The sequence below is a fragment of the Herpailurus yagouaroundi genome, unplaced genomic scaffold (genome assembly GCF_014898765.1).
Source record: "Herpailurus yagouaroundi ecotype Mexico unplaced genomic scaffold, PumYag 207, whole genome shotgun sequence".
In the NCBI taxonomy this organism is placed as follows: Eukaryota; Metazoa; Chordata; class Mammalia; order Carnivora; family Felidae; genus Herpailurus; species Herpailurus yagouaroundi.
In genome coordinates this window covers 932171-943901 of record NW_024412438.1, presented here as the reverse complement: position 1 = coordinate 943901, position 11731 = coordinate 932171, and the positions used below count along the sequence as shown (strand labels likewise).

Sequence of the window (11731 nt, the reverse complement as noted above, 5' to 3'; positions counted from 1 at the left end):
CTCGCGGAGCTGCCCTGGCCTCAGAAGGTTATCCTCTCTCCTGCCAGGCGGAGAGACATATTTAGATGGGACCAGGTGGGGGCCGACGGGTGCCAGCTTCGGGGCCGGCTCCGGTTCCCTCCCCGCCCCCTGCTCCTATCCCTCCTCCTGACCCTTTCACTCTTGGCTCTGTCGGCAGCCTGTCCGGGACCCAGCAGTGTCCTCTGTCCACTGCTCTGGGCCCTTCCCCACCCCGCCCCCACCGTGAGCCCCTAATTCGGGATTCAGGACCCAGGGCCCCTCCCTGCCCCGGCCACCCTCTTCTGGACCAGGAGAGCCGACCCGACCCAGACCCCGCGACGCCCATGGGCACTGCAGACAGGATGGGGGCCGCGGCCGTGCCCGGCCCGCGGCTGGCATTACTGCTGCTGCTGCTGCTGCTGGGGACACCCAGGCCGGGGGTGCGGGGGGAAGACGGGCTGGACTTCCCCGAGTACGACGGTGTGGACCGCGTGGTCAACGTCAACGCGAAGAACTACAAGAACATTTTCAAGAAGTACGAGGTGCTGGCGCTGCTCTACCACGAGCCCCCTGAGGACGACAAGGCCTCCCAGAGACAGTTCGAAATGGAAGAGCTGATCCTGGAGGTGAGTGGGGGGCTCCGCAGGCCCACGGGCACGCCCGCCCCCCCTCCCCCGCGAGCCCCAGCCGGCGAGTGCGCGCAGCCTCTGAGGGGGCCTGGGGGGGGGGGCGCGAGGGACAGCAGTGGACACAAGGGCGTGTGGCCTTCGCCACAAGAGAAGGGAGACTTGGAACCCAAAGTCCCACCCCAGTCAGGCCGTCGCGGGCCAGAGAGGCTGCGGGGAGACCTCGCCTCCACGCCGGGAAGCGCTGGGTTTGGCCAGGACCCGGGTGTCCTTGGAAGGGGGGCTCCAAAAAGGAAAGGGACGCTCTTCAGAGGACAGGGGAAGAGCCGCACTGTGGGGCGCTGTGGCCCCGGTCTAGTTGCTGCACCCCAAGGAGACCCGTCAGGTATGAATTTTAAATGCCCTCGACATTCGTTTGCATCCGCTTCCCGGCTGGTGGTTCCACGGAGACCACCGTGGCCTCGCTCCCTCTCCCTCGCTCCCTCTCCCTGCCCAGACTGGGCCAGGCTGCATGCCCTGGTTGGAAAGTTCTTGCAGAATGCCTTCCCCCCCCCCCCCCCCCGCTTCTCTTTGCGGGAAGCTTCCTCCCACCCCCAAGTGGACTTCAGAACGAGAGCAAAAGTTTGTGTCTGGGGACGACTGGGACGTGTGGTCACACACACTCTCCATCCTGGGATAAGGATGTCTTCTCACCCAAGCTTCTGCGGCCCTTGGCAGTATAGATGGGCCTCGGCCCGCCCTGAAGAAGGACCGCAGGCTCCCGTGTGTGTGTGTGTGTGTGTGTGTGTGTGTGTCCCTGTGGCTGCTAGGACCTGCCATCTGATTAATGCGCTGAGTATTTTTATCCTGAGCGTTCAACATCTCTGGCCATCCACCTGCCAGCAGCCTCCCTTCCCCATCCTCCTGAGGATCCGGCACCAGGGTCTGTTAGGTGGGGCGCCCTCGGCAGAGTGCATCGGGCTCCAGGGTCCAGCCGGGAGGCCGAGGGGGCAGGGTCCAGTGGGAGTGAGGGGCTGGGGTAAAGAGGGGGAGGAGTGCCCTGCCTGGGTCCCCTCTAGGGCCTGCTGGAGTCTCTGCCTCTGAAGGTGACAAGCGGTGGCCACCGTGACCCTCTGGCTTTCCCCACTCCTCAGGGACATGACCAGACTCCCCCCACACCCTCCTGCCCTCCAAAGCTCTCCCCAGTGGGGGTTACTCAGGGACTTCTAATGTCACCCCACACCGAGCGTGGCCTTCAATCAGGATGGGGGGCAGGGCCTCAGTCACTCTGTAGGCAGGGCCTCCCTCAGGAACCCCCTCAGGAACCGGGAAGGATCACACCTTCAAAGGCAGGATCAGAAGCACACCGACAAGGGCCACGTAGGGGTCAGGGGCCAACACTGGACCGCAGACCAAAGGGGTGGGCTCGCAGGGCACAGGGAGAGGCCCCGGATCCCCGCGCGGCACCCAGGGCAAGTCTTCTATTCCCCAAACGACCCCACCGGGAAGCCCCCCGAGATGGGAACAGAATCCTGGAGCCGACTTTAACCCTCCGTTCCCTCCAGTTAGCGGCCCAAGTCCTGGAAGACAAGGGCGTTGGCTTCGGGCTGGTGGACTCTGAGAAGGACGCGGCAGTAGCCAAGAAACTAGGTAAGGGACCGGCAGGGGCGAGGCAGCGTGTGGGACAGGGGAGGCCTGGGGTGTGGGGCGGGGCCCAGGCCGGCGACTCGGAGGGCAGCCCTTGTCTAGGCCAAGGGCCCCACGGTGCCCACTGGGAATGGAGTCGGAGGTGGGGGTGGGGAGAACTGAAATTGGGACGATTATGGCTGGGGTTCTAGCATCTCCTTTACTCCTTAGAGAGACCCAGGCTCAAATCCCAGAAAGAGGGGGTGGGTGGCCTTTATACTCACCTAAGAATCAGGGCTAGGTGCTGGGGGAAAGGGGACGCCAGGGAACACCACCGGCGGCCGAGGCTGGAGAGGCCCAGTCACACCCCTCCGTCCAGAGCTGGGGCCCCGGAGGTTATACACCGGCCACCAGGGAGCAGCACAGGCCCGAACTGGGCTCCGGGTGTGGCTGGGGAGGACCGTCAGTGATGAAGTCATCTAGTCAGTAATAGCAGTGGGTTAGAGGGCTGGACTGGCAGCGAGCGGCCCGAGTCCTCCCAGGAGGTGAAGGAAGCCAGGGAAGGGGGGACACCTTGTTAGACCCCACATCTCCCTATGTCCCCTTAACACCCCCCACCCCCCACTGATCCCACTTTCTCCCGGAGAGCCCCAGCCCCCCCCCCACACCCCCTGGAGAGCCACCTGGACTAGAGCCAACGGCACAGATCCCAGGGCTGTGGGGTCTGAAGGGAGGGGAGAGGGGCGGGGGAAGGGAGAGTGGAGAGGAGGACGTGGGGTCCAGGGACGCTGGCGCGGGCCCTGGACCGGTGGGCAGCCCGGCGGCCGGGCTCACCTCTGGCTCTGGCTCGCCAGGACTCACGGAAGAAGACAGCATCTACGTGTTCAAGGGAGATGAAGTCATCGAGTACGATGGCGAGTTCTCTGCTGACACCCTGGTGGAGTTTCTACTCGATGTGAGGGTCCCCTGCCCCTAACGGCGTGGCTTTAAGTCTTGACACCCTTCGCCGACCGAGTCCAGCCATGCACATGTGCACGCGCGCACACACGCGCGCACACACACACACACACACACACACACGCTTGCAGGTGATGGACAGCCCCTGCCTCCCTCTCAGCCCTGCCTCCCTCCTCCCTCTCCTCCTCCTTCCAGCGAGGAGAGAACTCACACTCTCGCCGCTGGCCCCGCTCCTCCAGGTCCTAGAGGACCCCGTGGAACTGATCGAGGGTGAACGAGAGCTGCAGGCATTTGAGAACATTGAGGACGAGATCAAGCTCATTGGCTACTTCAAGAACAAAGACTCAGAGCGTGGGTAACTCCCAGGTGTCCCTCCTTGGACCCCCGTTTTATCTGTCCCCCTAACTCCCACTCGGCCCACTGTCTCCCCATCTCTACGCCCTCCTCTCTCCGACCCACCTGCACTGGGGGCTCCCAGATGGGCACCCCCAGCGCTCCACCTTCCCCGCTAAAGTGCAGCTGCTCTCAGAGGACTGAGGGGTGGGGTCTCAGAACGAACCCCTCTGGCCGAAGGAGCCTTGGGGAGAAACAGAGGGGACGTGGCTCCCCGGCCGACCCTGGCCTCCCCAGAGACTGACTCCGAGCTACTCCCTCAGATTACAAGGCCTATGAGGACGCCGCGGAGGAGTTTCACCCCTACATCCCTTTCTTCGCCACCTTCGACAGCAAGGTTCTCCTCCCCCCCGGCCGTATGGGGTCCCCCTCGCTCCCCACAGCTGCCCTCCAGACCTCTCTCCCAGAACCTACGGTCCCTCCCTACACAGGACACTCCTCACCCCACCCCCACCTCAGGCCTCTCGCGCGCGCCCCAAAGATTTTAGATTCCCTAACCCACCCCTCTAGCGTTCAGCCAAAGCCCAGAGCAGTCAAGACACTTGTCCATTGTCACAGTGGCAGTGACAAGGGCCCAGGCTGTCTGACCTCCTTTCTAAGGGCTGCTCCCCGTGACACTGCCTCGCCCCGTGACCCACATCCCCCTGCTCCACTCCCCCCACCCCCTCCCCCAAAGGTGGCAAAGAAGCTGACCCTGAAGCTGAATGAGATTGATTTCTACGAGGCCTTCATGGAAGAGCCCGTGACCATCCCCGACAAGCCCAACAGTGAGGAGGAGATTGTCAGCTTCGTGGAGGAACACAGGAGGTGGGGAGCAGGGTCAACAGACCCCACGGGTACTGGTAGTGGGTGTCAGAATGGGATCCTAACCCAGATCTGGCTCTGTCCTTCCTCATCGTCGCCCTGCATCAGTGGTTCTTGACGGGGGTGAGGTGGGGGAGGACTTCGCCCTCCAGGGGACAACTGGCCGCATGGGAGACATTTCCGGTTGAGGAGAGCGCTGCTGGGTAGAAGCGGGGGCGCTGCCTGACCTCCTCCAGTGCCCCCAGGACAGCCCCCCGCAACAGAATTGTCCGGCCCCACATGTCAGTGGTGCTGAGGCCGAGAGGCCCTGCCTGCACTCCACAACTGGAAATACCCACTCATCGGTGTAAACGCCACCAACTCTCACTCCCCCCACTAGACCGGGGCAGGGCCGGTCAGCTTCGTCCAGCTCCATCGACACGGCACCTGGCCCGGGGCCTAGAACTTCAGAGACTCTCAGCTGTAATGGGTGAACGAGTGGATGCCCAGACGCCCAGGTCTTACCTTTCTTCCAAAGATTTCTCTCCCAGTCCGCTGGCCCACTCTGGGTTCTCCCACCTGCTTTAACCAGGCAATGATCTGGGCCTGGTGCCCAGAGCTTAGACTTTGCCAGATGGCTCTGTTCTGGGCTACAAGCCGGCTGTGCCCGAGGCTTGACCCAGAGGCAGCCTCCGCTGCGAGGGCCCCCTGGGAGGGCATCCTTCTCACCCACTGAGTAGTGGTCTCTTCCAGATCCACCCTGAGGAAGCTGAAGCCCGAGAGCATGTACGAAACCTGGGTGAGTGTCCCCCGGATGGGGCCGGGCCCCTAGGGGAGCAGGGGTGACTGAGGACTCAAGCCCCGGGAATATTCCCACCTGCCGTGCCCTCGCTTGTAGGAAATCGATGCACCGGCGGAGTGCGGAGGGTTTCGTTCCGAAGGACGTGCCACGAACGAGACACACAAAAGCTGTTAAAGAAAACGGGGGGAGGAGCCCCGAGATCTGGGGCTAGCGGATTTGCAACAGAGGTGTGGGGGCCCTGGCGCTGAAGCGAGCCGTGTCCCTTGGGACAGGGCCACCACCCCAAGGACGTACCTGTCCTTGAATTCAGAAGCTGGATTCCCATCCAACTCAGGTTCAAGGAAGAGGTAGGGTGTGTCTGGCTCTCTAACTTTGGGGAGCACAGCTAAGCCCCCCTCCCCCTAACAGGAAGACGACATGGACGGAATTCACATTGTGGCCTTCGCAGAGGAAGCTGATCCTGGTGAGGGAGGAATGCAGGATTGGATGGGGGGGCACCGGTGAGAGGGGGACGCGGGTGTTTGTGAGTGAACAGGCTTCAACGGGAGGCATTCCTGGGGATCCGCGGGCAGTGGCGGGCAGTGGGGGGCCGTCAGGACACCCGCCGCCTCCGTGTCCCCGTCTCCCCTGCCCCACCTGACACTTCTTCCCTGCGTTCCCTACAAGATGGCTACGAGTTCTTGGAGACGCTCAAGTCCGTGGCTCAAGATAACACTGATAACCCCGACCTCAGCATCATCTGGATCGACCCCGACGACTTCCCACTGGTGAGGGGCAAGGCTCTCCTAACCCCCACCCCCCGCCTCACGGTGGCCATTTCTGAGACGAGCTTCCTTCAGGGTCCCGGCCCCAACTCCTGGCTCGAGGACCTCGGGAGGTTATGTCCAGTACAGGTTCAAGGGCGCCGCGGGCAGGAAAGGCACCCTGAGAAGGGGAAGCAGGATGGGAAGTGAATCTCACGGAACGTGGCACCCGATTCCCAGAGCGGAGGCTAGGCGGGTAGCTCGTGTGCCCAGGGCTGACTTCTCCTACAAACGCCCAGAGTCTTGGGGGGGGGGCAGATGGACACCCTATTCTGCAGGTGGGTCTACACAATCACAGAGTCCAAGCACAGGGATCCCATTGTCAGGGGACAGCTTTGTGCCCAGCGGGATCCCCAACACCTAGCGCTCGTTAATGTTTACTTGTTTTTTAAATTTTTTTTGACATTTTTTATTTATTCTTGAGAGACAGAGAGAGAGAGAGAGACAGAGCGTGAGCAGGGGACAGGCAGAGAGAGAGGGAGACGCAGAATCTGAAGCGGGCTCCAGGCTCCGAGCTGTCGGCACGGAGCCCGACGCGGGGCTCAAACCCACAAACTGAGATCGTGACCTGAGCCGAAGCCTGATGCTTAACCAACAGAGCCACCCAGGCACCCCCCCCCCAATACTCATTGTTGAAAGCGTGAACGAATGGAAACGTGAGGGACGTTGGCAATGACCAGGGATAATGACCTAGGTTTAGACGCGTAGAAGCTGAGGGTCATCGAGGAGTGACTTGCCCAAGGTCACAAGGTCACGCAGTAACAGATCAAGGCTCAGGAAACAGGGGTTTGCCACGCGGTTTTCCTCGGAAAGAAAAGGCCAATGTCTCCAGCCGACCCTCCTGATACTTTCTTTCCCTCTGGGATTTTTCCCTGTCGCTGCTTACCTCCACTCCTTCCCTTTGGGCCTTACGGCTGGGCCTGTCCCCCATCCACATGGGTTCAGGGGGACCTTCCTCTCCCCCTGGACTGAGCCTCGCGCTCGCCCTCCCGGACTCGTGTGTTCCTGGACTCATGTTAACTAACCACACATGCTCTCTTCGCAGCTGGTGCCATACTGGGAGAAGACGTTTGACATCGACCTGTCGGCCCCACAGATAGGAGTCGTCAACGTTACTGATGTGAGTCTCCTTCCCTCGTGCCCCGCTGGCCCCTGACTCTGCTTCTCGGCCCAGCCCACATCCCCTGCTCTGCTGACTGGGCATTGAACCCTGCCCAGAGGAATGAGACGCGGCCGGGCTCATGGCTGCGGGGAGGGGGAGAGACTCGGGCCCTGAACACACCCCTGCTGGAACTGGCTTCTCATCCTCAAGGCCCAGGTCACAGCCCGTCTCCTCCACGAAGTGTGTCCAGACCCCCCGTTGGGAGTCCCACCCCTCCTCGCCACTCCCAGCGCCCACTTGGCATTGAGAACGTGACTTCTCTGTGGCTCTTTGTGTGTTACGCCTGCCCCTCCCAGCCGACTCCGCGCCCTTTGAGGGCAGAAAGGTTCTCGCTCCCTCGTGGCAGGTGCCTCAGACGTGCTCGCGGAGGTGAACTGAGTGGAGCCACAGTCTTTTCGTTAATACAATTGTCAGTCCGACTGGGGAGGCAGGTGCTCTGTTAACTACGCGCCCGGATCTCGTAAACTCTATCATAAATGGCCCCATAAAATGCCAGGGAGGCACAGAAATCAAAGCTGCTTCTGCTGCAGAGAATCCGAGAGAAGGGTTTCAAAGGAGTGGCATTTAAAGTGGAGCCTGGACAACCTATAGGAGTCCCCCACGTGGAAGTTGTGAGAAGCCATCCCCAGACCGATGGAAAAGTTAGTGCCAAAAGTCAAAAGTAGGGAAATGAATACCAGGTTCTGGAAAAGGCAGGTCATTTGTTGTTGTCGTTGTTTTGTGTCTTGTGGCGTGAGAGTCGAGAGGTTTCTACGGACGGTGCTGGGAAAGCAGGTTAGGAAAGCCTTGATCTGAAGGGCTGCTGGCTCTGTTCTCTGGCCACGAGGAGCCACCAGTGGTCCCTCATCAAGGGCACGACGGGTGTGTTGGAGAGGCTGAGGGAGAAGGTCTCCTCGCCAAGCCACTTTCTCCACCACTACCCCAGCCCAGACCTCCACCTGAACAGCACCCCCCCGCCCCGCCCCCGGCCATGACAGGTGCAGGGAAGGGACGAAGGATGTAGGCAAGGACTCAGGGAGCCCTGTGACGGGTCTGAAGACCTGAGTGGGGCTTAGCTCGGGTCCCCTGTGTGTGCCTCACCCAGGCGGACAGCGTGTGGCTGGAGATGGACGACGAGGAGGACCTGCCTTCCGCTGAGGAGCTGGAGGACTGGCTGGAGGACGTGCTGGAGGGCGAGATCAACACAGAGGACGACGATGAGGAGGAGGACGACGACGATGACTAGTTATTGTGGCCGCCGTGTCCCAGCCCGCCCGCTCTCCTCCTCGTGATCTCTTCTGCCTCCCCTGTCCCTCCCTGGGCCCCTCCAGGGACACCGGCTCACTCTCTGCCCTGGGGCGCGCCGGGGTCCGCCGGCTGAGTGCTGAGCCCCTGACCCTCACCGGACGAGGACAGATGCCACTTTTAACCCACGTGCCAGCCCGGGCGCCTCAGCTGACTCGTGTCCTATCCCACGGTGGCCCTGGGCCCGCTATTCATTTCGTCCATCACTCTGTACAATCTTTCCTGGGACTCTTTCCTCCTCAGTTCCCTCCACCCGCGCACACTCTTCCCCACACTCTCAAATCCTGCATCCTTCTGACCGGTCTGTCCCTGGCCAGGAGGAAGGGCGGGCCCTGTGTTTGGGGCTGTCTCTCAGCCATCTCTTGTTAATGTATTTGGGTCAAATGAGAGGCCTCAATAAAGGATCTGGGGCAGCAAGAACCAGTATCTGCTGAGGAGGCCTCACCCCGTGGCAGGAGGGGGGCAGCCGGAGGACGGGGTGGTGGGAGGGGGGAGTGTTAGGTGTGGGTGCCTTGTGAGGGCGCTGATAGAAGGAGGGGGGGCTCCCTCCAGGCAGTCGTCCCAGAGGAGAGTGGATTATTTATCTGCTACTAGTCAACAAGCTTCCACCCCCACCCCGCCGCCCCCCAACACATGGTGTTTGTCCAGCATTGCTCACAGGCTCAGGGAGAAGACGGAGGGCCTGTCCCTGCTCCCGAGCTGATTAGCCTCCCTGGGAAGTCGAGCCCAAGCAACTAAACAATTGAAGACAAACACAAAGCAATAAGTAATTAAGTGATTACGGGCTGCTTGATAGCACCCCCCCTGCAGCTCTTATTTGAATGTCAGGACTGAGCCCAAATAGCACCTCCTCGGTGAGGCCTTCCCAGAGGCGGCCCCTCCTGCGGTTCCCTCCTCTGGGGTCACGCCGCGCGCTCTCTACGCTCCTACTCCAGTCCTCAGCGTGTTCTACCCTAGATCGTCATTTACACGCCTGTCGTCCCCCGCTGGACCGGGGGCCCCTTGCCCCTGTGCCCACAGGGCCTGGCGCACAAAACGTGGCGCTTAACAAACGTCTGTTGGAAGAAGGAACAATGGAACAGGATGGCTCAGAAGAGAGAGGTCACAGGGGTCTCTGATGGCTTCATAAAGTGAGCATTTTTCTAGGCCTTCGATCAAGAGTGGGTCCGACGGGGCCAAGGAGTTCGGGAAGGAACCTTGCAGTCAGTCAGTGGGAAACCTGAAAAGCACGGGCAGGTGCTTTTCATGTGTATCATGCAGGGGGGCACAGGAGAGACCAGAGACACAAGCAGAGATGGGTGTTCCAGGGGTGGCCGCGAGGATGGGTGGGCATGGCGGGTGGCAGAGTTTGAGTTCAGTCCTGTGGCAGTGCCCAGGGGGATGCGCAGGGGGAGGGGAGGGGACTCTCACACTCAGAGGCCACCAGGAGAGACAAGGTGGAATTGGGGAAGCGTGGCCCCGAGTCGTGGTCCCAAATAGAGAGGAGACATTGCGTTTCGTACACTCAGGATCCTCCCCCGGCCCTGGATCTGGGCTGCCGGGGTTCCTGCCTCCGGGGTTCCGAGGGGTCCGCACTCCGTCCGGCACAGCCCAGGCTGGCGTATGGGCAAGGGAGCCAGGCGTCGAGTCGCAGAACCAAGCTACTGATCACGCCCAGAACTCACAGATGGGACAGTTGTCATGGGTCAGGTGGAAAGGCGCTGCTGAGAGACTAGGGGGCCACTCGGTATGGAAGAAGGAGACACGAGGTTACCGAAGCGTCACCTCTAAGACAAACCCGGGACATGCTCGTACGGAAGGCACAGGAGTGTAAAGCAGAGACCGTGTTTTTACCCAACTGGTAACCATTTAATGCTCAGTCTAATCCGTGCTGTGGGCCCTGGGCGGATGCGATTCTAACAGGGAGCTTACGATCTAGTACAGGTCACTGGGAGGTCCCACACTAACGAGAAGCTTCTAGGTTTCAAGCCCCCCTCTGTGCCAGTCCTCAGAAGAGCCCTGGCAGACGGGCATCAGCGTCCCCATCTCACCGGTGAGGACACTGAGTCTCAGAGGCATAAACCACCCAAGAAAGGATGGGAGCCAGCACGGAGCCCCAGTCCCCCGTGCCTGCTGCCTCGGGAAGATCTGAGCCTGTCACTGACTACAGACACACCTTTGAGTCTCTCTGAGTCTTAACGACAGGTCAGTGAAATGATGTTCGGTCCTATAACGCAGAACAAACGAGATATCCTCAAAGGCAGATTACAAGGCGGTCTCACTCTGGAAGTGTGGTGCCAGGAGAGGGCCACTGAAGAGCAGAGAGAAGGCCTATGGAAAACCCAAGACGCCAGGAGCCTGAGCCTCTTTCCGGGGCAGTGTAGACCAAGAAAGCAGGGGTCCCGGAGGCCTGACCCGGCGGCTCTGCCAGGCCACAACCGAGGGAGGCCGGGGCCATCCTTCCCAGAGGTCACCGGGGGAACTGGTGGGGCCCGGACCTCTTCCCAGGGCCAGACCCTGCCAGAGTTGAGGCAAGAGCCCTCAGGCTGGAGATGGGGGTGCAGACAGATGCTTCCCCACTTCTTCCTTCCCTCTTTCAGTCTGGCTGAGAATCTGGGGGAGGAAAGTCCCTAGGGGTGAGGAGGAAGTTGAGAGCCGCCGCCGGGTGCTGGGCCTGGGCAGAGAGGCAGAGCTAGGAGACAGAGCTAAGTGCGGCGTTGCAAGATGTCTATATTTGCATGCTGAGCTCACTGCTGCTCTTTTCCTCCCCAGAAAATAAAATTACATCATGGTGGGGGGAAGACAGGAGGGCGATATATTCGGGAAAGGTGAGAGGAACACAACCGGGCATCACCCCCGAGGAGAGAAGATCCGGGGCTCCAGGTCAAGGGGACGAGGCCCCGTGTTGCTTCCCGCCTGCATCCCTACCCACGCCCCCGCCCCCAATGTGGAGAAGCCCGAGCCAGCCTCCGATCCCTCGCTAGCGGGTCCCCTGACCCAGAAGGGGAGGAGAGAGGTTTTTCCAAACACAGGTCAGCCAGCTAAGAGGATCAGAGGCCCGAGGCCCGCCGAACGCCTAAACCCTAACGCACTCTGTGCTCCCCAGGGTCCCAGCCGCCGCGGCCACCGAAAGGGAACCAGGGGACGAGGGTGTCCCGCTGGGAAAGAACGAAACCCGAGGGCCGGGTCCCGCAGTCCCCGGGGGGAGCGGGCAGCGGCCCTCGGCAGCCCACCCGCCGGCCCTCCCTCAAGCCCCGCCCCCCGCCCCGCCCCCGCCGTGACGTCACCGGCCGGCCGGGCGGGGCGCGCGGGGCTCGGACTCGGGCTCGGCGGGCGG

General features: G+C 61.6%; 2 protein-coding genes across 3 annotated transcripts in view; both read left to right on the top strand.

Moving 5' to 3' along the window:
• The first annotated feature begins 51 nt into the window (after positions 1–51).
• Positions 52–8839, top strand: CASQ1 (calsequestrin 1). Its single transcript, XM_040452457.1, has 11 exons — positions 52–626; positions 2171–2255; positions 3086–3186; positions 3428–3539; positions 3845–3918; positions 4258–4388; positions 5118–5163; positions 5575–5629; positions 5833–5933; positions 7015–7089; positions 8216–8839. Exons 1-11 carry the CDS (start codon positions 66–68, stop codon positions 8354–8356), a joined length of 1482 nt encoding a protein of 493 aa, XP_040308391.1. The 5' UTR covers positions 52–65; the 3' UTR covers positions 8357–8839.
• PEA15 (proliferation and apoptosis adaptor protein 15) overlaps positions 98–11731 on the top strand; it is a 19190-nt gene continuing 7556 nt past the window's right edge. The window contains exon 1 of one of the 2 annotated variants that reach the window (XM_040452458.1): positions 98–393. The gene's annotated coding sequence lies outside the window, so the exon portion shown is untranslated. Of the gene's footprint in view, positions 394–6325; positions 6339–11731 lie in introns of those variants that run through there. The other variant, XM_040452459.1, reaches the window with a different exon arrangement.